This window comes from Pocillopora damicornis, chromosome 1 (assembly GCF_964200805.1).
Source record: "Pocillopora damicornis chromosome 1, jaPocDami1.2, whole genome shotgun sequence".
Taxonomy (NCBI): domain Eukaryota; kingdom Metazoa; phylum Cnidaria; class Anthozoa; order Scleractinia; family Pocilloporidae; genus Pocillopora; species Pocillopora damicornis.
Window position 1 is genome coordinate 6,936,139 of NC_142670.1, and position 26,822 is coordinate 6,962,960.

The 26,822-nt window shown below is 36.8% G+C and overlaps 3 protein-coding genes and 2 long non-coding RNA genes across 5 annotated transcripts in view; 4 read left to right on the forward strand and 1 right to left on the reverse strand.

Moving 5' to 3' along the window:
• LOC149051659 (replication factor C subunit 1-like) overlaps positions 1-26,822 on the reverse strand; it is a 232,892-nt gene that overhangs the window by 97,885 nt on the left and 108,185 nt on the right. The gene's annotated exons all lie outside the window — the stretch shown is intronic.
• Positions 2,673-14,761, forward strand: LOC149051668 (adhesion G protein-coupled receptor L4-like). Its single transcript, XM_089184057.1, has 19 exons — positions 2,673-3,050; positions 5,338-5,736; positions 7,046-7,419; positions 7,516-7,575; positions 7,840-8,038; positions 9,005-9,112; positions 9,353-9,440; positions 9,688-9,778; positions 9,845-9,894; positions 10,173-10,290; positions 10,382-10,485; positions 10,851-10,953; positions 11,062-11,212; positions 11,328-11,409; positions 11,565-11,631; positions 12,305-12,393; positions 12,567-12,687; positions 12,942-12,983; positions 13,093-14,761. The coding sequence occupies exons 1-19, from the start codon at positions 2,978-2,980 to the stop codon at positions 13,210-13,212; spliced, it is 2,439 nt and encodes an 812-aa protein (XP_089040183.1). The 5' UTR covers positions 2,673-2,977; the 3' UTR covers positions 13,213-14,761.
• LOC149051669 (lithostathine-1-like) lies at positions 17,637-20,353 on the forward strand. The gene is made up of 3 exons (XM_089185129.1): positions 17,637-17,914; positions 18,317-18,688; positions 19,993-20,353. Exons 1-3 carry the CDS (start codon positions 17,896-17,898, stop codon positions 20,283-20,285), a joined length of 684 nt encoding a protein of 227 aa, XP_089041255.1. The 5' UTR covers positions 17,637-17,895; the 3' UTR covers positions 20,286-20,353.
• LOC149051670 (uncharacterized) lies at positions 20,933-22,107 on the forward strand. Its single transcript, XR_016181019.1, has 3 exons — positions 20,933-21,024; positions 21,724-21,812; positions 21,986-22,107. It is a non-coding gene; the product is annotated as an uncharacterized LOC149051670 (long non-coding RNA).
• LOC149051671 (uncharacterized) lies at positions 22,383-23,830 on the forward strand. Its single transcript, XR_016180833.1, has 2 exons — positions 22,383-22,418; positions 22,533-23,830. It is a non-coding gene; the product is annotated as an uncharacterized LOC149051671 (long non-coding RNA).

Below are 26,822 nucleotides of genomic sequence, written 5' to 3' on the forward strand. Positions count from 1 at the left end.
GCGAATATTTCAGAATAAATAATACATTATTCCATGAGCGTGGAGAGATACTGGGAGAGTAGAATGTCTCGCCCACAGAGCACATCACTATGACCCAAGAACGTCTCGCACTAAGAGCTTTTGACTCACCGCTCGTTCTAAATTGTTGGAATTCAAACATTTGGACACAAAAGTGATGGTCTGCATGACCCTTTTGAAGAGGAGAGTTATTTTGTAGGCTGAACACTAAACTTTGGCCGTTAGCCACAGTTGTTTTAAAGGCATACGAAGTAATTAGCATGTCATAGGCGATATGAATAAATAACAATAATTCTCATTTATGCATAACGAACAGATGGCATACTAGCTTAAGCTGCCCGTTGATAAAACATAATTTTGTTAAGACAACTTTCATATAACAGAGCTCATAAAACAATTACTGTTCTTACCATCAAATATTTTTTAGCTGCTTCTTCCACAACACTTCAACTACGAAAAGTATTTTAATGCCGTGAAGTTTTCCGATTGTGTTAGAAAAACAATGCTCCACACCAGGTGCAAGTGGCTTTTTGTCCATTGGTCCGGCTATGACAGAAAAAAATGCCATGAACATGTGTTCAGAGATCATGATTTGCATTAAAGTCTAACTCGTACGAAAGGCTTTTTGTGAGGATGCCGCAAATCCGCAACTCTCACGCGGTGTGAATCAAATATAAGTGAATCCTGCAAAATGTTCAAAACATCGGTGATATGTTGTATGCTGGGTGAGTACGACCCTAGTTATTCCTGTTTGTTCTGCGGTAGCTATGAAACCGTCAAAATTGACTTTTAGTTGTAAAATATTTATTTCGATATTTACCTTACGGAACTCTAATAACTAAACATACCAAACTCTTAACATGTCCTCTCTAGTTGTTGTCTAATTATTAAAGCTAATTATCATCATTATCGTTATTATTAGTTTCTCGATATTTTTCTTTTTCCTTACAATGAACAATAATTGAATAATAATCACCCGTAATGACACATTCGTATAAGTTGTAGGCTAGGTTAGTACCACCTTAATTATATCTTGACTTTCCATTTGTGACACATTTATATCCATTTTGGAACGTCCTGTGAAATTCAGCCAAACCAAACAGAAAAAAAAATAGTCAGGTGGCGGATATTTGGCACTGTTAATTACAACAAAACAAAACAGACTTTAAAGATTTCCGCATTGAACTTTCAGTTCTTAATCAGAAATGGATCTCTTATAAATTGGATTCCTGAAGCCTTTTAGATTCCATATAGTGCAAAGTAGGTTTCCTTAGAGCGTTCGGATGAGGCGTTAATCAGATATCGCGGTACCCAAATTTTTAAAGCTTTCAAATTATTGTTCTGTTCGCCAAGTTGGATGTCATGGTTAATTAAAACATATTTCTCTTCTAAATCATTCTTCTTTTATGCCCGAAAGCAAACTTTATACTCAACCCATTGCTCTCCTTTTAAAAAAAAATATATGGGCTCTGGAAGTTCCGCAGGTTCCGCGGCCTGCTGATCCATAGTTTTGTAACTCCCAAGAATATGGAAAAATCCTCACAAAATTTTGGAGACCAACCCCTCAAGATTCAAATTGTGCAGAAGTTTTATTTGAGCGGTCAGATTTGATACCCGATTCATTTGCTTTAAATACGAGCTCAAACGAAACATTTTTTCTCTGGATAGCACAAATAGCCCGTTTATCGTATCCTTAAAAATGTTTCAACGTGTGACAAGTTTATTTTTATTTTATTTAATGGATTCGTACAAGTACAAGTACTATAACAATAGGACATAAGTCCCCTACTTGGTTAATACACCCACACCCACCACCCATCCCACTCTAGGGGAGGACATCCACCACGCAGTAATCTCGTGCGTGAGAAATTAACGTCTCCTACCCCAGCCCTGCAGGAGACGGGGCTTACGGTTTTACGTCCTATCCGAGAAGACGAATAGGACGTAAAATAGGTAGGATGATAGAATGTTCAGCTAGGTTGATAGGTAGGACGATAGGATGTTCAGCTAGGTTGTGAATTGCGGAGATGCTGTATTTTTTTTTATAATTTCTCCGTCAGCTCCCTTGGAAGGTAATAAAATTCATGAATAGATGTTAGAGGGCATGTAGCAAATAAAATGCATTAGTACTCGTCTTACTCAAAATCTAATAAACTTTTTCATTGTTTCAAATGTTACACTTGAGATTACCATCAATTTATTTGTCTATTTTCTCTTCTACAGTCATCCTTCGTTTGTTGATGAAATTGCCAGGGACAGGTGAGGCAGCTTCATTCCAATTTAATATTTATGTTCCTCAAAATGGACGGGAAAAAAAGATAATATCTGACTAAGTATCATATTAATTAGTTATAGACTTCCTTTTAAAACTATATTGGGTTGCGATTCAAAACCTGAGTGGAAAAGCAAAACAAAAAGTCAAAGAATAACGGTGCTATTACCCTGATCTCTCCAAGATCCACTTTTAAAACCTAGCCTAAATCTAATATTTGCTTCAGCGATGTAGAGAGTTTTGATGCCCACTGTTTGTTATTAAAATTAATGATATAAAAAATACTTTCTCGTCTTTATCATTATCGCTTTCACTATTGTTATCATAGTATACATTTTTTCGTTTATTTATTTATTCATTTACTTTCTTCTCATAGAGTGCCAACCAACCTGTTTCAAAAACTCCTCTTACATATTTTCGAAAGGCAAAATTTACAGGTTTCCTAACAATGAAGTCTGCTCCATCTTGGGAGGTTATTTAGTCTCCATCGAGACTGAGGAAGAATGGAAGTTTATCAATTATGAGATTCAAAAGCGTGGTACTTGGAATACTTCGACTACTAATGCGTCGCTCATTGGTTTGGAGAAGAAAGACGGGGTTTGGATATGGAAGAGTGGAGAACAGCTGAATATTTCGAAATGGCGAGATTCTGAGCCAAATGTGGACGACGAAAGGGCGGAAATATCCATGAATGGAAGCCTCTTTAATGGTATCTCTCGGAATGATAAAGGAGATGCCTACATTTGCGAGATGCCCGGAGGTAAGATCACATTTCAACCATAAAGCATATAATGTGCTGAAACATTAGCAGTCTTGCACGTATGTCATGAAAATTGCTCTTGCTTCTTAAAAGTAAAAAACATTGTTCACAGAACATACTCAGCCCACCTAACTTGTACGTGTGAGCGATGAATGAACTTTTAGGCGCGCATAAGTAGTTGAACATGCTGCTCGTGAAATTTTCGGTGTATGCTTGTTGTTTTGAACATAACACATCGAAGTACTTTTATTCTTGTGTGTCCGGGTGTGTGTTTCTTGTACAAGTCAGTGATCAATATGATATTCACCGGCTGGAAGGTCTGTATTGGGTGACACTGTGCCCAAGGTCTTGAGCACCGGTAGTTCAGATAAATTGCACAGTTTTTCCCAATACGTACCGACCTAGGCTGGTGAATAACAGTTTTTTTTCCTTTGAAATTAACGAAATGTTTTCCTTAAGAGCCCTAATGAGTTAGGGCTGTAAGTGCGGCAAGACCTTCCTTGATCTGAACAAATTTTGAGCGAGTATAAATGGTGGTTGAAACAGATTGAGGTAATGTAAATTAAAAAGAGGCCTCACCGAAATATTTTTATTTGGGTAACGAAAAAGGTAATTTAAGAGGCCTCCAAACAAACTTTGAAACATTTTTTAACAAGTATCTGTCACAATTTGACACCTATCAATTAGAGAGCGCGGAAGAAAAAAGCGCATGCACCCTTTAAAACGAATCAACAACCACAACGGCGCTGGTTTGGCAAATAAACTGAACTGGATAATAATTTTAAGTAAATTTAAATCTATGTTTTGAATTTGTGGGAGTTTTCTTGTGGAACTGATCTTTCATGAAAAGGGGAATTTTAAAGTAGCTTTTTCTCGTTGAATTCTTTTGTTTACTGTTGCAAAATTTCCGGTACCAATGTCCAGTTTGAACGGACTTGCAAAGACTTACCGAAAGCGTATTTGAAGTATAGAAGACCTCGCTCACTGTTCTCCGAGGAACAAATTATTTGAGAGAATTCAGATACATAATGAATAAAATTACCATTAATGAATTCAATTGCAAAGAAATACCTCACGTTTTAGCTTTCTGGGTTACTTCTAGTAAGGTTTAGGTTAATTACAAGCGGCTTTTAGGCCGCGCGTTAACTCATCTAATGACATATTTGCTACCAATATTCATCTCAAAGCCAATTCTTTTTACAGGCAAACAAAGTGATCTAAGAGATAGAAACAAAGAATTAATGTTATCAATCGGCTTGATTTGCTCCACAACGATTTGCTTAAACATATTGTCCAGCCGGCAAAACGAAATAAATTTATGAAAAATGGCAACAAAGCTTGAGATGTAATCGGCGGCTCGCTCAAGCGATACCGTGCCCGTGGGCAGAGATAGGAAAACCCGCACTGAATTACCAATAAGATTCCAGGATCCGTTACCGTGCCCTCTGAGAAAAACAAATAATAAATGCAGTTCTTTTGAGAAAGGTTATCGGAAAAAGCGTGTCAGAATTGTAAGCGATAACCTGAAAGGTATTGCTGGTAGCTTTTAAGTCATGGTTAGACTTGACCTCAGGAATTCAGGCAAATCTAGTAAATGTCACTTTAAGGAGGAGGCATCACGGGTTTGAACAACCTATTTTAATTGCAAGACTGACTTTAAATTCTAAACTGCTCTAACCCTAATTAATTTATCTTCAATTTTCATGTCCCTATTGATTATCGTTCCCCAGATAATCTTTTGAGATTGTCGCGTGCGCTTTAAAGTTTTGTTCTTTGCCCGTAACAACTGTATACGGTTAAATGCGTATCTCCAGTTGCACATTTATGGGAACCTGCATTCACATTTAATTTTACGTTTTTTAAGTCTGATAAGATAGAGGAGGAAGAGTAGGGGGCGGAGTGGGAGAGGTGTCAGCTCAACGAGGAACTAATTAATATTCAAAAGCTCGACTACCAAAATTACATGAATTCACAAATAACCTTATAATCATAATCTTAGCTGAAGTGAAGTTAACTAATCCATAAAAGCAGGCCAGGGTGGCGGACGCCGTAGTGAAGAAAGATGTATAGTATTGATTGACACTGATCAAACAAATACATATGATGTAAAAAAAGAAAAAAAGGAATTAATTGGGGAATGAGTCCCGTTTTCTGTCTCATTCATTTTTTTCCTTTATTGTGATTGTGGTTATAATCTTTTCATGTTATCAATACTATTATAATCATCACTTTGTGTATCATCATTAGGATAATTGGTATTTTTGTTTTCATCGTCATCATCATGTAGAATGCCCAAATATAACTTTCAAAAACTCTTGGTACATAATTTCGGTGGATGGAGAGTCCGGGTACTGGGGCAGACGCACTTGCTCAAGTCTAGGAGGGGACCTAGTTTCCTTTGAAACCCAAGAAGAATGGAGTTTAATTAATGACGAAATTCAAAGGCGAAATACTACGAACTATGAAAATAAATGGAGAATTGGTTTAAGAAAAAGGGCCAGGAATTGGACCTGGGTGAGTGGAAGTCTGCTGACTATTTCCAAATGGGGACAAGGGGAGCCAAGTGGTGAACACGACGCCGCTTTCATGTACAAGAGGTTCCGTAATGGTGAACGGGGCGTGTTTGGAAGCCATAATAATGAAAGTTGGAAAAAACTGCACGCTTATATTTGTGAGATCCCCAAGGGTGAGTTGATATGTTGTTGTTGTTGTTTTTATTTTTATTTTTTTGTTATTTTGAGTAAGCTCAAAAGCACTAGAAGCGCTTAAGGGCAATATAAAACATTATTTGCTAACGTTTGTGGTATTCTCGAGAGAAATTATAAAAACCCTCACACAGTCAAAATCAAGTTTACACTTACCTTTGCGTAAATTGAAATATTTTTTAAACAATCTCAATGAACGTTTTCACGATATACATGTCTAACTTTAACCTTGTGAACAGGGGAAAGTTACAGATGGTTCTGTTACAATCACTTTTACGAATAACAGCAGTTATGAAACTGATGGCGAATACCAATTGCAAAGAATTATCAGTCCAATTGCTTTGTTAGATGATAACGCGTGATGATGTGAAGAGCGTTATCTTTTTGTGAAGAGTTCGTGACTCATGTCGGTTAAGAACCATGCCAATTATCGTTTTCTAAAACAAATACAACAGACTTGCAGACTTATTTGTTCTTCGGATAGGGGAATCAATTTTAAGTCTACTGTGTTCTATTTTAATATCCGATCGTTTGAACTGTAAAGTTGTAAGGGCTAATTTCAATGCAATGCAAAATGTGCAGTGAACATAATAAACTGACCATCGTGCATCTAATTCGAATATGGCGGACATTTCGATCGACTCAGCAACCATTACTCGATAACGAGGTGGGTAATGATTACCTCAGTTCTCATATATCCTCAGAGGGCGTAGATGCACTTTCTTGTCTAAAAGATAGTCAATCAAAAATTGGTTCATACGTCAGCGTGCGTTCATCGAGATATGAAGCACGCGGGAAGTTTGGAGAGCACGAAAGATGCGTAAGAGTTGCTCGAGGCGTAGCCTCGAGCAACTCTAGCTTCTTGAGTGGAAAATGTATTTTCCCGAGGGATTTGTTTGCTGACGTCATGAGCGTGTACGATAGGAATATGAAGCACGTTCGCGCAATTGAATTTGATAAGACAAATTTACTTGCTATGTTGTAATACTGGGAAAAGTCTACAAAATATGTTTCATTCTCTAGTATTTTGGTGTGTAGTTTTCAAAAAACATCCTACAGCCCTATCTAAGCAATAATCACACAAGACGTGTGCCAAAGATGAATACAATGCCAAAGAAACAATAGGAGCTTTCTGTATAACTAATAAAAAATCGAGTGCGTTAAAGAGTTTTGAACGTTATTAGCGGCCATTTTGTTACTCCCCTTTCCGTCCGCAGTTTTGCCCTCGCAGTGTAATAGTAAGGCAACTTTTTTGTATGATGTGGTCTTGATTAACATTTTTCTTTAAAGATTCCTCAATATCTTTGGTAACTTCGTCGCCTTCACTATCACCCAGAATAGCAACCTTACCATCACCATCGGCATCGCCATCGTCGTCGCCGTCGCCGTCGCCACGACCATCGCCCTCGTCATTGCCATTCCCCTCGCCATCACCATCGCCACCGCCGTCGCCGTCGCAGTCGCAATCACCATCACCATCGCCATGGCCATCGCCATCGCCATCGCCATCGCCATCGCCATCGCCATCGCCATCGCCATCGCCATCGCCATCGCCATCGCCATCGCCATCGCCATCGCCATCGCCATCGCCATCGCCATCGCCATCGCCATCGCCATCGCCATCGCCATCGCCTTCGCCATCGCCATTACCAGTTGAACAGCTAGTATGTTCTCTAAATAGTCATTTACCGTTTTTATGCATGCCGTTTTTCAAGATCTCTTCTGTTTACAAACGTGAGAGACAATATTTTTAATTTTAGGCAAAGGAGTATGTTTCAAAATTTGGCGGAATAAATATTACCAGAAGGCCTTCCCTACAGGTATCTAATTTTATATGACTTAAAGGCTTTTTAACTTTGGTGTATGTTTTTAAACGATAAAAAAGTAAATATCTGACCTTTAAGGATAAACCACCATTAAGCCATATGAGGTAAAAATGGTGAAGCTTAAAAAATAATCCAGGCTCCCAAAAGAGTTCTCTGGCCAATGAATACGCTGGACACCATTTGGATCCTTAGTATGAATTGTATATACAGTATGAGACTGCCTGTTTAATGACCTGGAAATATTTTACGTAATTGTAGGAGGCTGTTACTATGTTTGAAGATTTCACCTTAAAAATCAAGAACGTCACAAAAGACAAGGCCGGCCTAGAAGAGGTTAAAACACTGAAAACATCCATCTTTGAGGTGGCAGAGGCCATCGAGAAATTTGCTCTTAATTACGGCAACCGACACCTGAGAGGAATGAGGCTTTCAGAAAGGATCGTTTCCCCCAAAATGGGTGAGTTTGCGGCCTTCAATCCTGTTTAGTTTCAATGTCTATTCCTCTGTTACTTACTAACTTGCTGACTGTCCCACTGAGTTGTCTAATTTCCTATGGCATCATGTAAGAACTCAGCTATTAACCTAACTTATCAGAAATGTTATTGTTGGATGTCATCGATTCATGTGTTTTTTTTTCAATTTGTTTGATACTTTGATTTTTCGCGGTGGAGAAGGAAATTGAACGTTCTCTTAAACAATCAACAAGAGAGAATTGGAATCCTTCAAATTGTGAAACCGTTCTTCTCGATCTGTTTATTGAAACTTTTCTTAAATAATAGATTGGTGAGTAACACTTTACTAACTAAAATTGTCAAATCTTAGAAATACTTTCCGCTTACTTCATACCGTACACTGAGCTCAAAATTGGCCAATCGTCTGCGATGCACATAAATGTAAGATTTTTAACCGTACTCGTAAAAATTTCCTAATGAACTTTATAGTTCTCTCACGAAACGGTTCGAGGAACGAATTGAGTTTTCACAATTTTAGTCCGTGCAGTACTACTCACTTTTTCATCAGTTTTACATTGAAAAAGCGTTGTAAAATGGTTGAATTCGTCGAATAGTCGTTGAAGGGCAAATAGGATACAAACAATACACTTCCATCCAATAAGATTATGAAATATTTTTGTACACCGCAAAACGCATGTTTGTGTAGGTGTTGCTATTGCAAATTTCACCGTAGGTGCTTTCATTTGTCATTTTTTCTCTCCGACAGTTTTGGTCATTCAAAAAGCCTATCGCTTCTTCAAATTTTGAATGTGTCGAATAGTCGTTGAAGGGCAAATAGGATACATACAATACACTTCCAACCAATAAGATTATGAAATATTTGTGTGCACCGCAAAATGGAGGTTTGTGTAAGTGTACTATTGTAAATTTCACCGTAGGTGCTTTCATTTGTCATTTTTTCTTTCCGACAGTTTTGGTTATTCAAAAAGCCTATTGCCAGAATGTAAGTGGCTTCAACTTTGAGGAACAACAGTGGCGAGCAAGAGTCGATATCGCTTCTTCAAATTTTGAGAAAAATGGTTCGTATTAACTACTGTGGTAACTTTACAACTTTTAGTATTACCTTGGTTTCTCCGATAGAAATTTCTTTATTGAAATAAAGCTTCATGTAAGGCGCTTCCTTAGTTTACATAGTCTATCTTCTTCAATCATTCGCCTTCCCTAAAATGTCACATACCTCAGAGCCTGATAAACTTTTCAATATTGTTCTTTTGTTTTTGTTTAAAAACATTTTTTGTTGATTCTTGGGGCGTTTAAAGGATCAATGGTAGTTGCGTTTGTGTACAAGGATCTGCATGACCTACTTCTAACAGATCAAGCCATAAAAAGTGAAACAGACAACCAAAGGTGACGTTATTTTCATATTACTCCATGTCGTTTACCTCTAAAAACATATAACTCGGAAACACATAAGATCTAAGTTCAACTAAACTGAACTGACACACTTTCCAAAAACCCTAACTAGGGTTGGAAGACTTCCTGCTTGTCTCTGACCATTCCACCTTCATGAAAAATTAGCTAATTGAATCTACCAAAAAAACTGTAATGTTGCTTCCGTGGTTCTGGTCCATTTTTAAATACAATTTCTTCATAGGTATATCAACTCCAGGATAATGGCCGTAACTATGGACCCCAAGCCAGAGAAATTGCGAGAAAATGTCATCCTAAACTTCAAAAACCTAAAGGTAACATGAAATTTAGCTGCTATGCGTTGTTTTGATTTATTCTGACAAGATAAAATCTATTTTCAGGTCTTGACAGCAGAGAAGCGCTGTATGTTTTGGAGTAGCCGCAGCAAAAGGTAAAAAAACTACAATATATTATTGCATAGTATTTATTCCTTCTTAAATTAAATTGAGTATGTAGGAGAATGAATGAACTTTCTCAGATGTTTTTGCGCAGATTAAAACTTTCCTGGAAGCCAACATGTTGTCGTTTTTAGAGAATGGAAGTCTGATTGAAATGTTCTCGCAAATATGACTACAATGGAAGAAAATCTTAGCGCAAAATTCTCAAACATCACCTTTTACCCAAACGATGAGTAATTTTTTAACTTTACTCTTTTTTCATGTGTGACAGCTTTTCAGAGGAAGGTTGTCATGTAGTTACATCAAAAAGTAACTCAGAAGAAACAGTTTGCAGTTGCAATCATTTGACGCATTTTGCCGTCTTACTGGACTACGACGGTAGCACAAAGGTAATAAAGTTATTTTTGCCTTACTTAATAGTTTTATGGGCTCAATGAACTAACTCAATGTTGTCCTTCAATTTTTTTTTTCTTGACACAGCTCACTGAGGCGGACGAAAGAATTCTGAAAATTATCACCTACGTGGGACTGAGCCTTTCCATAATCGGGATACTTTTAACATTAATACTTTATTCTTTCCTCACGTAAGCAATGCGCTCGATTAATAATGAGGTAGATTCTTAACTCCCCTCAACAAGGCTGGTGATAAAAGAGATCTCAATGCCAGTCTCCATGCAAACAAGAACAGTCATGTCGGATAATTCTCAAACTCAAGCTACATTTCATGCCCCATCACGAACTTTTGAACAACTAATGGTTTCACTTTTTACGAATTTTTTAGGCTTTAGACATTTTATTCGCAATATTTTCTTTTTTTGTCCTCTCTGGAGCTATTTACTGACTTTCTTCTTTCCTTCGCTGTCAAGATTTAGTTAATTTTTTTGCCATTTTTTCCTGTGTGTTGTTGCTTTTGTCTCATTCATTCTTCTTGTTTTTAATATTTTACCAGAGATGTTCGTAAACCTCTCTCTCAAATTCGACTGAGTGTTTCTATTTCCCTTGGAGCTGGACAGATCATTTTCCTCGCTGGAATAAACGCCACAGAAAACAAAGTCAGTAGCCTCTCCTTCTATCCATAGAATGAGTTTACTCTTTGCACCGTAATTATCTTGTCGAAAGGAGCACGTTAAGAATTATACGAAAACTCGTCCTTTCCACAGGCTGCCTGTGTTACAATAGCAGCTCTGATGCAGTATTTCTTTATGGCCGCTTTCTGTTGGATGCTGATCGAGGGAATTTATCTCTACTTCTTCGTCGTGAAAGTTTACAACATTAACACCAAAATGTACATGTATCACGTCATCTCGTGGGGTAAGTTTATTATTTTAAAACATGCACTGTTAACTGTAACCATGCTTTCGGATCGCCAAATCTGGTGTTTTCATGCAGTAAAATGTTTTGATTTCCTTTCTTTCTTTATGGGTAGGTCTTCCAGTGATCATGGTGGCCATTTCACTTGGCATCGCTGCTGGAAAAGAAGGGTTACAAAGCTATACGAGTGATAAATAGTAAGAAAAAAATTCAAGGGTTTCTTCTTGCTCTTCTCCTTTTAATTTGTTGCATTTAACTCTTTGTTTTGTTTTTGGATATAGTTTGAAATAGGTATCATTTTATTTTCTGACAATTTGTGTTTCTTTCTTGTGTTTCACTTCCTCGAGTTTAGTTGCTGGCTTTCCTCAACTAACAACCTGATCTGGATATTCGTCGCCTTTGTGGCTTTTATTGAAGTTGTGAGTTAATGATTAGTGTTTGTGATCGGTATACCTGGACTAATTGCTGGTAAAGATTTTTTCCTCTGCTCTTTAAAACGAATTAAATATTTATGATATGACCCAAGACAATATATATCATTTTCTTTTCCCTATTTACTCACAAAAAGCTTTGAATGTAGCCGCTGTTTGCGGGGATGCTGGTCAATTTTAACCTACTGATGGTCTTCAATAGCGAGAAAAACCTGTGGAGACAATGTCCTCGCAGGCATAAGATAGCTTCATAAATTCTCCAACTTTTACTACACAGTATGAAAAAAAACTTCTCCCCCTTCCTTCAACACAAAAATAACTCATGAAAACAAAACAAAACAAAACAAAACACACAAAAAAATTAAAAATGTGAAAGGAGCAGGAAGAGTAGGATATATTTATGTAATTTCTATAATTTAACATAAGGCTTTACTTGGCGTGGTTCTTTCAGTGTAGACACTTTTGTGCGCGATTTCTTTTGCTCATTGGCAGAGGATCGAAGCTCCTAATCTTGGTCCCCCAGTTGGGGGATCTATTCCCTGTAAATTACTCTTCATCCCACGCTTGTTACCGAATTAATAACTTCCTTGGCAAAGATCCTCCCCTGCTTTGGCTATTCGACATCCATATCTAAATAATCACCTTTTTTTGTGTACTTTAGCTCAACATTTTGATACTCCTACGTGTAATAAGGGAGATGACCAATCTGTTGCAGCCAACAGGGGTAGACCACCATTTTCAGCAAATACGGTGAGAATCACATCATAAAACTAAAACCAAATAGTGGAAGAGATTGCCATGCCCCCTTGTGGAGCTATATTTGCCTAGCCTCCTCATTCCGTAATCAGCAAGGCATCACAATTTTTAACAATGAAAATTCATTGTCAGAGGAAAGTAAAAGAAGGTTTTTTTCTAACTCCTAGTCTTGGCATCAAAACATGCGTGGTGATGATTCCCCAGCTGGGTGTCACGTGGCTATTCGGTCTCCTCTCGCCTGTACATAAAGCTTTCGCTTACATCTTCACCATACTTAACTCTACTCAGGTCAGTATTCGATGGTAACTGTGAAAAGACATTAATCTCTTTCTGACCAACTGAGACACCATTAGGATGGTCAGATTACATTTCTTTGGAATTTTTAAGACAAATAGGTGTCAACTATGCAAGAGAAGGCAGACTTCTTTTTCAATTATAAGATGTGCAATTTTCCTTCCTTCTTGGAAATCTTAATAGATATTTTACTGATTTGTTTGCATATTGTAGAAATTAATGATCTTGAAATCATTTTTATGCTGCAGGGTTTCCTGATTTTCGCTCTACATTGTATGCGAAACACTCAGGTAAGAAAAAACATTGAACTGATTATTAACTTTGTATCATCAAGTTTTAGTGTTTCAATAAATATTCGAGTGCTAAGAACCCTATTTCGTGTTGCTCGTCTATCTGCAGATCAGAGAGCGATTCAAAAGAAAGATGAACATCGTTTTTCCATCTTCTATAAAGGACAACTCCTCAAGGAAGAGCCCACAGGTCAATCCAAATGAGGTTGGGAATGTATGGGCAATTTAATTGCAGTCATGTGCTGAATTTGAATCGAAATTGTACTTAAGTTAAATAACTTGATTCAGCCAATCGGAAATAACAACCAAATACTTAGAACAATCACTTAGTTAACAGCAATAAGTCGCTTACGATCGGTCTGAGTCACGATCTGCAGGTAAAAAGAGGTCTGTGTCTGCATTATTGTTAAGCATTCAACTTGATGTCTTTGTAACCTATCATTTTTATGATAATAAGTTTATTTTCTAGGCGATCGTATATTTGCAGGCAAGAATCATCGAAATAAACCAATCTATAAATTTAAATTCCTAATGGCTCCGCATGCTGATGACTGCTTTGTTTCACTTACTTAGTTTATAAACTTCTTATCAAACACTGTTATTACTTTTAACTATAAGCTATGGATAGTCACTGAAATTATCAGTTTCTAGAAATTTCTAGGATACGTAGTCATGTTGACATGCACACGAAGGAACTTTCTGCAAATTTTTATTATGTTGCGTAGCTATGGTGTAACACCACCAAAATGGTTTTTGTAAGCTTCTGGAATTATCTGGAACACTTTGTACAAAAGGACTCAATCGTGCAGCAGTAGCAGTTGTTGTTGTCGGGAGTGACTGATTTTTCAGAGAGATATAACGAAAGAGAGCTACTGTGGAAAATTGTTAATTTCGAGGAACTTGGGAGACAACTGTGAGATTGTGTCAGTGGTGAGCTAAGATTTAATTTGTAGTGGGCTTAAATAAGTTTATTTAGCATAAAAGTTTACTTCCTTTAAGAGTCGCTCCTTAGTAAGAATATTAAAGTTGTTTAATAGTGTTCTTTCTGTTGGTTAAATTGTATCGTAACAAAAAAATGCCCATAGTAGTAGCAGCTAAAGTTGACGTTCAAAGCCATATCATGGTTCAACCAGGAAAATGACACCGACATTACACTTTCAAATAAACAAATAACTTTTAACGATATCCCCCGTTTAACTCACCTAACCGATTTCCCAAGACACAGACTACACCTTTTCATTATTATTCTAATTATTCTAATCAAATCTATTTAATCTAATTATTCATTTACCCTTAAAAATGTTTCGACAAGAAACCAAACATGTAGGAATTTAAAGAAGCTCATCCCTAATTCACAGATTTTCCCGCCAAGCTTTTTTTCCCTGATTTAACCAGCCAATTTAAACAGACACACTAAATCAAAGCCCAAAATCTCATCTTTTCTTTCTACCAACACTGTCTCTAAATTTACTTTGTAGTGTTCATAGAAGGTAATGAAGGTGCCGTTTCGTAAAGTACTTAAGTAATTATAGGTAGGCAAGTGAGCTTAATTAGCGAATCGCGAGTTTTGTATTGTAATGTATTGTAAGTCATGTTCTGTTTAGTAACGTTATGTAAGTAACATGACGCTGTAAGTGACTGTTACTAAGTGACTGTTAGTATAAGTAAGAAATAGGTAAAAGTGACCAATCTAATAAGTACAGTAATGTAATAGGTAGAGTGATGTTGAGCAATGTAATAAACAGCTAATTTATAAGGACAGAAAAACCCGCATGATTGGATCGTTTTTGATCAGCTATATTTGCCAGTTTTATTCTTTTTTCTTTTTTTTCGCATCCCTAAGATAAGAAGTCGCATTTTGAATCGAAAATACATCGAATAATCTGGAATTCAATTGGGGCGATGCTAGCCGTAAATGGCATTAACCAAGAGATTATATTCTCTTGCGCAAACTTCATTAAACAGCGATTAAAGAACTTTCACACAGAGTAGACAATTTAATGGGAAAAAGCTCAGGGATAGAAATGCGGAAAATTTCCAAGGGCCTGGCTTTCAAATATCACTACAACGGAGAGGCTAGCATTGAAGAGGAATTTCAACCAGCGAAAGAAGGAGTTGAACATGTAGATGTGTCTAACTCGGTTTACAACAGCCTAAACTACGTTATACCTCTTTATAAATCAGCATGGATGAAGAAGCGTACGATTTAGGCGGAAGAAGTGATATCTCAAAACGTTTCAAGCTTCGATTGGCTAACTTTATTGCAGCTAAGGCTACTTCATATTTTGACCCCACCGCTCCTTCTAAAATGTTGGAATTCAAACATCTGGACACTAAAGTAATGGTCTGCATGATGCTTTTGCATGAGAGAGTTGTTATGTAGGCTGAACACTAAACTATGGCCGTTGGCCTCCGTTGGTTTTTTGATCAATTAACGATCAACTTTACGTAAACTCACATCGAGTTCACGGTCTAAGAAAATCGAGAAGGAATCCTTTGACTCGGAGTTTGCCGTGCTGTAAAAATATTAATACATGTTATTAACACACGAGTGAGTTAATCCACCAAAGTTGCAGGCCTGCGAAATAATTACCACCACCCACCAACTGAAACGGCAGCATAAACAATAATCATTTCCGTTTATGCATGCGAACGGATGGCGTGCTAGCTTTAGCTGCCGTTTGATAAAACAGAAGTTGATTTAAGAAAACTTTCATTTAGCGGAGCTGATAAAGAAATAACCATTCTTAACATCAATTATTTTTGAGCTGCTTCTTTATAAAATTGGAATTATAAAGAGTATTTTAATTCCGATTATATTAAGAAAAACAATGCTTCACATCTGGTGCAAGCTGCCTTTTATCTATTGCTGCGTCTTTGAGGGGAACAAAAAAGGAAGCCAAACGTCAGGAACAAGCTATCAGAGATCATAATTTGCATTAAACTCTGTCTCGTGCAAAAGGGTTTTATAAGATGCCGTATATCCGCAACTCTCAAGCTGGGAGAATCAAATATTAGTGTAACGATACCTTTTAACAGCAATCTTTGCATATCTTGGCAATGATGAAGTGGATGATGAATGGAACTGAATCCGGAAAAATTTTCAAAACTCTATCAACATGTTGTGTGCTGGGTAAGTACGGCGCTAGTTATTCCTGTTTGTTGTGCGGTAGCTATCAAATTGCGTGATGAGTACAACTGAATCCCACAAAGAGAGCAAAACCTTTTTTAAAAGTTGTGCGCTAGTATAGTAACCAGCTAATTATATCTTGATTTTCCTTTTGCAAAACATTTATATCGATTTTTGAACGTCCTGTGAAGTTTGGCCGAAAGAAACTGTCAGTTGGCGGATATTGGTACTGTTGATTAAAACAAAACAAACCAAATTCTAAAGGTGTCCGCATTAAACTCTTAGTTCGTAATCGGAGAAGGATCTCTTACAAATTGGATTCCTGAAGCCTTTTAGATTTCATATAGTGCAAAGCAATTTAAGATCAAAAAGGACAGGCGAGACATTCATGCTGTGGTCATGTTGTTTACGTTATAGTTGTCTGCACAACAGCTTTAGTAGCCATATTTAGGATAACAGGAACACGATAACTTAGTTGCTATCGTTTTATACCACTATGACAAGATGTGAAAAGGGAAAAACGTGTCGACTTCAGATAGCTGCTGAACGTTGGACGTGCTTAGACAAGAGATCGAACTTAATCATCAGGGTCCACTTAAACTGGCGTTAGATGCAAAGTTTAACATTCGATCCGGTATTTGGAAAAAAATGGTTCAATTGGTGTACTTTTTCCTTTGTTATCGCAAATTAAAACACCATTAATATCCATGAATTTCGATAGCTGCTTTTCTGAATGAGCTGATGGGTTAAAGTGACGTGCACTCAGAGTCAAATAATTCAAACAACCCTTGAAATTGATTATTTTTACGAATTAAAATTCAGCAATTGAACTCCTTACAGCCACACGGAGATTCTTTTTTCAATTTAAGCATAGTTCAAATAATAAATAAATTATTAGTCATGTTTAATGGATCACCCCGAAATGATACGATGGTGTTCCTCATTCCAGGGTCATGTTCAATGAATTCCAGCCTAAAGCTTTTCTGAGAGCTTTCGGATGAGGCACTATTCAGATGCCCAAACTGTTAGAGCTTTCAAATTGTTGTTCAGTCATTAACACTCGGAGTAGATGATTGCCGAATGCTCGCCAAGTTGGACGTCATGGACAATTAAAACATACTTCTCTTTTAAATTATTCTCCTTTGTACCCGAAAGCAAACTTTATACTTATCTCATTGCTCTTCTTTTGTAAAAAAATCGATGGTGGAGGTTCCGCGGTCTACTGATCCATAGTTTAGTAACACCCAATTGCAAGAATATGGAAAAATCCTCACTAAATTTTGGAGACCAAAACCCCAAGATTGAAATTGAGCAGAATTTTTATTTGAGCGGTCAGAATCGATACCTGATTGGTTCGCTTAATAAAGCATCGTCCGTTTCGAATTGTTGCGAGCTAAAACGAGACATTTTTTTTTTAATAGCACACCTTTTCATTGTTATATGGTTTGGTTGCACTCTGAATTTCCCGTGTAAAAAAGTTTTTCGAAGGACATTCGCGAAGGTCTACTGTATCCTTAAAAATGTTTTCTACATGTGAAAAGTTTTGTTCAGCTGGTTGGTAAATTGTGGAGATGCTGCATTTTTTAAAATTTATCCTTCTGCAACCTAGGGAAGGTAATAAAAGTCATGGGTAGATGCCAAAGGGTATGTAGCAAATAATCTCCATTAGCAATAGTCTAACTCGAGATATAATAAACTCTTTCATTGTTTCAAATGTTATTCTTGAGATAATGATCAATTTTTTTGCTCCTTTTCTCTTCTACAGTCATCTTTCATTTGTTGATGGATTTGCCAGGAACAGGTGAGGCAGTGTAATTCCGATTTTAACATTTATGCACCTTAAAATGAACTGAAGATGAAAAAAGATAATATCTGATTTATTATCATAATAATTAGCCATAGACTTACAGACTTCCTGTTGGGATTACATCGGATTGTGACTCAAAACGTAAGTTGAAAAGCAAAACAAAAAAGTCGTAGAATAACGGTGCTATTACCCTGATCTCCCTTATTTCCAGTTTTAAAATCTTTCGCTTCAGTGATGTAGAGGGTTTTGATGCCCATTGTTTGTTATTAAAATTAATAGTGTCAAAAAAATACTTTCTCGTCTCCATCATTATCATTATCATTATCATTATCACAATTGTTATCATTAGTATACATTTTTTCGTTTATTTATTCATTCCTTTATTTTTTCTCATAGAGTGCCAAGCAACCTGTTTCAAAAATTCCTCTTACGTATTTTCGAAAAGTGCAGCAAGATGGAATTTCAACTGGTATGTCTGCTGGTACCAGGGAGGTTACTTAGTCTCCATCGAAACTGAAGAAGAATGGAAGTTTATCAGTAATGAGATTAAAAAGCGTGGTACTGGGAATACTAGTGCATGGCATATTGGTTTAAGGAAGAGAGACGGGAATTGGACTTGGGAGAGTGGACAACATCTGAATATTTCGAAATGGCGTGATTCTGAGCCCGAGGGTAACGACAATTGCGCGGAAATATCCGAGAATGGAAGCCTCTTTAATGGTATCTCTTGGAATGATGAAAATGCCTGCATTTGCGAGATGCCCGTAGGTAAGATCACATTCCAACCATAAAGTATATTATGTGCTGAAATATTAGAGTCTTGCACTTGTGTCGTGAAAATTTCTCTTGATTCTTAAAAGTAAAAATATTGTTCACATAATATGCTCAGCTCACCTAACTTGTACGTGTAAGCGATAAATGAACTTTCATGCGCCTAATAGTGTTTGAACATAATACCCATAAAAATTTCCGGGACACATGTTTCAAGAAGCAATTTGATCACTCTAGAACTGTCCCTTTTTGCATCGCCTGCAGCTGGAAAAAGAGCGACCGAAATTGTACATTTCTCAACTTTTGTCGAGCGTGCTACGGTTGAAATAATCTAGCAAACGGAATTTTTCCGTGAGACAAATTAGAAGTGTTCACTGAGGTCGGTGAGTGTATGCATGCTGTTTTGAGCATAACATATCGAAGAATTTTTATTTTTTGTGTGTGCGTGCGTGGGTGTGTCTGTGTGTGTTTCTTTTACGAGTCAGTGATAAATGTTATTCACAGCCGAGAGGTCCGTATTGGGTAATACCGTGCCCAGGGTCTTGAGAACCGGCACTTAGGACAGAGTGCACAGCTTTTCACAATACGGACCGACCTAGGCTGGTGAATAACAGTTTTTTTTTCTCTTAAACTCAACGAAATGTTTTTAAAAACAACCCTAATGATTTAGGGTTATAATTAAGGCAAGATCCTCCATGAACTGAACAAATTTTAAGCGAGTGAATGGTAGTTGAAACAGACTGAGGTAATGCAAATTGAAGAGAGGCTTGACCGAAATATTTTTAGTGTAGGGAACAAGATGATTTAAAAGGCTTCCATAGAATTTGTGAAACATTTTATTTTATTAAGTATCTGTCACAATCTGACACCTGTCAATTAGAGATTTCGTAAGACAAAAGCGCATCCACGCCTTAAAACGACATCATCAACAACAACAACAGCAACGGCACTCAGCTCAGCGAGGAACTAATTTATTATTTAAAAACTCAACTACCAAAATTACATGAATTCATAGATAATCTTAGCTGATGTGAAGTTAACCAATTCAGAAAAGCAGGTCAGAGATTGCAGATGCCGGAGCGAAGAAAGATGTATTGTATTAATTTACACTAAAAAAACACAATGTTAGAAAAAAGGAATCAAATAAAGAATAAGTCACGTTTTTTTATCTCATTCATTTTTCTCCTTTATTGTGATTGTAATTATAATCTTATTATGTTATCATCATTATTATAATCATCATTTTGTTTATCGTCATCGTGATAATTAGTATCTTTGTCTTCATCTTTATCATGTTGTAGAATGCCCAAATATAACTTTTAAAAACTCTCGGTACATAATTTCGGTGGATGGATGGTACTGGCACCTGAACAGAGATATCTGCCAGAGTCAAGGAGGGGACCTAGTTTCCATTGAAACCGAAGAAGAATGGAATTTCATCAATAACGAGATTCAAAGGCGGAATACTTCCAGCTGTAAAAATAAATGGAGTATTGGTTTAATGAAAGAGGACGGTAATTGGACCTGGGTGAGTGGGAGACCGCTTACTATTTCATCAGAGATGTTGATCAACCTCTCTCTCAAATTCGAATGAGTGTTTCTATGTCCCTTGGAGCTGGACAGATCATCTTCCTCGCCGGAATAAACGCCACAGAAAACAAAGTTAGTGGCCCCTTTTTCTATCCATGGAGTGAATTTCCCCGTTGCACTGTAAATATCTTGTCGAATGGAGCGTGATAAGAATACGAAAACTCTTTCTTTCCACAGGCTGTCTGTGTTACAATAGCAGCTCTGATGCAGTATTTCTTGATGGCAGCTTTCTGTTGGATGCTGATTGAGGGAATTTATCTCTACTTCTTCGTTGTGAAAGTTTACAACATTAACACCAAGATGTACATGTATCAGGTCACCTCATGGGGTGAGTTTATTATTTTTAAGCACTGGTAACTGTAACCATGCTTTCGGATCGCCAAATCTGGTGTTTTCATGCAGTAAAATGTTTTGATTTCCTTTCTTTCTTTATGGGTAGGTCTTCCAGTGATCATGGTGGCCATATCACTTGGCATCGCTGCTGGAAAAGAAGGGTTACGAAGCTATACGAGTGATATATAGTAAGAAAAAACTTCGACGATTTATTCTTGCTCTTCTCCTTCTAATTCGTTGCATTTAATTCTTTGTTTTGTTTTTTCATATATTTTGAGACAGGTATCATTTCATTTGCTGACAACTTGTGTTTCTTTCGTGTCTCTCACCTCTTCGAGTTTAGTTGCTGGCTTTCCTCGTCTGACAACCTGATCTGGATATTCGTCGCTTTTGTGGCTTTCATTGAAGTTGTGAGTTTATGATTAGTGCTGGTAATTGTGATTGGTATACCTGGACTACTTGCTGCTAAAGATTTTTTTCTCTGATCTTTAAAAAAGGAATTAAATATGTATGATATGACCTCACACATCATTTACTATTTTCCTTTTCCTATTTACTCACAAAAAAATTTGGACGCAGCTGCTGTTTGCAGGGATGCTGGTCAATTTTGACTAAGTGATGACCTTTAATAGCGAGTAAAGCCTGTTGGTACAAAGTCTACACGGGAAATACATAGCTTCATACATTCTCCAACTTTAACTACATAGTATGAGGAAAGAGATTCTTCCCTTTCCTTGTTGAAGTTTTCTCACTGTTTCACACTGATATACCAAGATATGTTTTTTGCGCAAAAATAACTCTTAAAAAAATTGAACAAGATGAAAGGAGCAGGGAGTTTAGGAGATATTAAATTTATGTGATTTAACATGAGGATTCACTTTGCATAGTTTATTTAGTTCATACACTTTAGTTCGCGATTTCTTTTGCTCGAAGTCAAGGAATCGAAGCTCATAATGTAGGTCCCACAGTTGGGAGTTCTATTCCCTGTAAATGACTCTTCATCCCAAGCTAGTTACCAAACTAATAACGTCTTTAGCAAGGATCCTTTCTACTTTGGCTATTCGACAACCATATCCTAATGATCAATTTATTTTTATTGTATTTTTCAGCTCAATATCTTGATACTCGTACGAGTCATAAAGGAGATGAGTAATTTGTTGCAGCCGATAGGGGAAGAGTATCATTCTCAGCAAATACGGTAATATTCACAACCTAAACCTAAAACAAAAGAGTGGAAGAAGCTACCATGTCCTCCTGTGAGGCTATATTCGCCTAACTTCCTCATTCCTTAATCAGTAAGGCCATACGATATCTAAAATGAAAATTCATTGTCAAAGGAAAATAAAGGAATTTTCTCTTTTTCACTCCTAGAATTAGCATCACAGCATGCGTGGTAATGATTCCCCTGCTGGGTGTCACATGGGTATTCGGTCTCCTTTCGCCTGTACATAAAGCTTTCGCTCACATCTTCACCATACTTAACTCTGCTCAGGTCAGTATTCGATGGTAATACTCAAAATTATTCAATCTCTATCTTTATTTTACTTTCTAACCAAGTGGGACACCATTGCAGTGATCACATTTTTTTTTCAATTTTAATTTGAAAACAAAAATGCAGTTAAGTATGCAAGAGAAGACAGACTTCTTTTTCCATTATAAGATATGCAATTTTCTTTCTTTCTTGGAAATCTTAATAGGTATTTGACTGATTTGTTAGTATACTATAAAAATCAATGATCTTGAAGTCATTTTTATGCTGCAGAGTTTCCTGATTTTCGCTCTACACTGCATGCGAAACAGTCAGGTAAGTAAAACATTAAACTAATTATCAACTCCATATCATCAAGTTTTATTGTTTCGATAAATATCCGAATACTAGTGCTAAGAACCATATTTCATGTTGCTTGTCTATCTGCAGATCAGAGAGGGGTTCAAAGGAAAGATGAATATCGTTTTTCCATCTTCTATAAAGAACAACTCCACAAGTAAGAGCTCACAGGTCAATCCAAGTGAGGTTGGGGATGTATGGGCAGTTGAAATGCAGTCTTGTGCTGAGTTTGAATTGAAATCGCACGTAACTTAAATAATTGGATCCAGCCAACCGGAAATGACAGTCAATTACTTAGTACAATCACTAAGTTAACAGCAATAAGTAGGCTACGATCGGTCTGACTTGCGATCTGCAGCTAAAAAGAGGTCTTTCTTTTTATTAATGTTTAAGCACTCAACCAGTTCAGTGTAATTGTAACCTATCTTCTTTATGATTATAAGCTTATTTTCTAAGCGATCTTATATTTGTAGGCAAGATTCATCGAAGTAAATCAATCCATAAATTCAAATTTCTAATAGCTCAGTATCTTGATGACTTTCCTTCGAATAAGACCACAGTCTACTATAGATGAGGCGGGAATTCATGTCAAGATATCACGAATTGTCTTTCTTTAAGAAGCACTCTAGCAGGCACCTTTAATTGAACGTATTTATCTTTTGATTCTTACGCGCCAACTTTCTGCGCTTACCGCATGATTATTTCATATTCGACGTTTCACTTATTGAGTTTACAAACTTCTCACCAAACGCTGTTATTACTTTTAGCAATGAGCTATATGGATAATAACTTAAAGTATAAATTTCTAAAAATTTAGAGAATGCCTAGCCATGCTGAAATGCATACCAAGGAACTTTCTGAAGCATTTTACTAGGTTACTTAGTTATGATATAACACTACCAGTATGGTTGTGTTGTAAGTGTCCGGAATTTCCAAGAATACTTTGTACATAAGGACTCAGTTGTGCAGCAGTAATGTTGTTGTCGGGAGTGACTGACTTTTCAAAAGGCTATACCGAGAGAGAGCTACTGTGAAAAATTGTTAATTTTGAGGCACTTTGGAGACAACTGTGAGATTGTGTCAGTGGTGAGCTAAGAAATAGTTTGTGGTGGGCTTCAATCAGTTTATTTAAGGATAATTATTCTACTTCCTTTTACAGTCGGTCATTGATAAAAATATTACAAGTTGTTTAATAAAGTAGTTACGTATGTTAATAAATGATGCTCTTTCTGTCTGTTAAATTGTACCGTAACAAGTAATACTAATAGTCTTACCAGCTAGCGCTGACATTCAAAGTTGTTGTGTAATGAATAAGTAGATGAATACGTAGATGAATACGTAAATGTTTGAATAAATAAACAACCAATTTAAAAGGAACAGAAAAAAAACTCCTTATGACTGGATCTTTTGTGGATCAGTTTCATTTACCCATTTTTTTTTCGCATTCTAAGATAAGGAGTATCGTTTTGAATCGAAAATACATCGAATAATTTGGAATTAAATTGGGGCAATGTTAAGCGGAAATAACAAACCAAGATATTATAAACTATTTGGCACACATCATTAAACAACGATTAAAGAACAGAGTATACAATTGAAAGGAAAAAGCTTGGCGATAGAAATGCCGAATATTTCCACTGGCCTGGTTTCCAAATATCACTACAGCGGAGACGTAGCATTGAAGAGAAATTTCAACAAGCCGGAGAAGGAGTCGATTATATAAATGTGCCTAACAATTTAGAACAGTCGAGGTTATGTCACACCCATTTATAAACAAACATGAATGACGAAGCATACGATTAAGACGGAAGAGTAAAAAAAGAATTATTCTAGAATATACAAGCACATTTCTCTCTACACCGCTCAAATGCGATAGGTCAAAACGCTTTAAGCTTCGATTGACTAAATAGATCGCAGCTAGGACTAGGGAATTTTCCAGAATAAATTATCGATTATTCCATGAGCGCAGAGACATTCTAAGAGAGTAAAATGTCGGAGTTTGCCGCGCTATGAAAGTAATAATACTCGCTAATTAACACATGAGCGAATTAGTCCATCAAAGTTGAAGGCATACGAAGTAATTAGACCCACCAACTGAAACGCTAAGCATGTCATCGGCGAGATGAATGAATAATAATCATTTTCATGAGCAGAACTCATAAAGACTTAACAGTTCTGAACATCAATTATTTTTGAGCTGCTTCTTTACAAAACTTCAACTACAAAAAGTGGTTTAATGCCGTGAGGTTTTTCGATTGTATTAAGAAAAACAATGGTCCACATCTGGTGCAAGTTGCCTTTTGTCTATTGGTCCGTCTATGACAGATAAGTAAAAATGGAGACTATAGCCATGAATATGCGAACACAGACCATGATTTGCATTAAACTCAAACTAGTACCAAAGCGTTTTACGAGGATGCCGCAAATCCAAAACTCTCAGGTGAGATGAATCAAATTTTAGTGTAACTACAGCTCTTAACAGCAACCTTTACATATCTTAGGCATTATGAAGTGGATGATAAATGGAACTAAATCCCGAAAATTTTTCAAAACCTTTTTAATATTTTGTGTGCTGGGTAAGTACGACGCTAGTTATCCCTTTTTTTTCTGCTGTAGCTACGAAACCGTCGAAACTAACTTTCCAATTTGTGAAATATTTATTTTCATTTTAAACCTTCGGAGCTCTAATAACGAAACATACCAAACTCTACACATCTCCTTTCTAAACTATTTTTAATCATCATAGTAAAACTTTGGGATCTTTGTATTATCATTATTATCATTGTTATTTATTTCTCATTTTTTTTCACTTTCCGCCCAACGCCAAATGATTGAAAAAGAAATAGCCAGAATGAAACATCCGTGTAAGTGTAAAGACAGCCTACTGACAGCAACCTAGGTAAGTAAGCCTTTATACAGGCCAAGTGGCCTATGGGCCCGGCGCTTAACTCCGGTTTCATTAGCATGAAGCAGCTAGGAGTATTACTACTCCATCGCAGGCTTACCCCCAGCATTTTTGCTGGTACCCATTTGTACACCTGGGTGAAGAGAAGCACTGTGAGAGTAAAGTGTCCTGCCTAAGAACACAACACAATGAACCCGGCCGGGGCTCGAACCCGGACCACTCGATCCGGAGTCGAGCGCACTAACCATGAAGTCTCCTCTTTTTATGCGTCAGATAGCTGCTAAACGTTTGACGAGCTTAGAAAAGCGATCGAACTTACTTACCCAACAGGATCCACTTAAATTAGCATTAGGTTAGACAGATACATACTTTAACTTTCGATCCGGGGTTTGGAAAAAAATTGATTGGGTTGGTGTACTTTTTCCTTACTCGTAATAAGTTAAAACACCATTACTATTCATGAATTTCGATGGCTGATTTTAAGAATGCGCTGAGGGGTTAAAGTGAAGTGCACTCACAGAAAAAATAATTAAAACAACTCTTAAAATTAAACAATATTTACGTATTAAAATTCAGTTATGGAATTCCTTACAGCCACTCGGAGATTCTATTTTGATTGATGCTTAAATTAAAAATTATAAGATTGGCTTTTTAATAAAGCCCTCTTTCCAGTCATGTTTAATGGTTCACCCCGAAATTCTACGAGGATCACGGGCGATAATGTTACTTTACACCTCGTGTTCCTCATTCCAGGGTCATTTACAACGAATTCCAAATTTTAGGTTCACTGAGAGCCTTCGGATGAGGCGTTATTCAAATATCGCGGTACCCAGACCATTACAGCTTTCGAATTATTGTTCAATTATTGACACCCAGAGTAGATGACTGCTAACTGCTCGCCAAGTTGGACGTCATTGAAAATTAATACATATATATTTCTTTTAAATTTTTCTTCTTTGTGCCCGAAAGCAAACTTATACTTATCTCAATGCTCTTCTTTTAGCAAAAAAAAAAAACAACAACAACAACAAAAAACAAAATATGTGGGTTTCGCAGGTTCCACGGTCTGCTGATCCACAATTTAGTAACACCCAAGAATATGGAAAAATCCTCACAGATTTTGGAGACCAACCATCAAGATTCAAATTGTGCGGAAGTTTTTATTCAAGCGGTCAGAATTGATACCCGATTCATTTGGTTAAAGAAACAGCAGTCGTCCGTTTTGAATTGTTGTTAGCTAAAACGAAACACTATTTTTTCTGGATAGTGCATTTTACATCGTTTTCATTGTTTTATGACCTAGTTGCACTCTGAATAGCCCGTTTAAAGAATTTTCCGATATACATTCGCGAAGGTCTACCGTATCCTTAAAAACAATTTACACAAGTTTTGTTCAGCTAGTTGGTAAATTGCGGAGATGCGGCATTTTTTAAGATTTCTCCGTCTGCTCCATAGGGAAGGTAGTAAAAGTCATG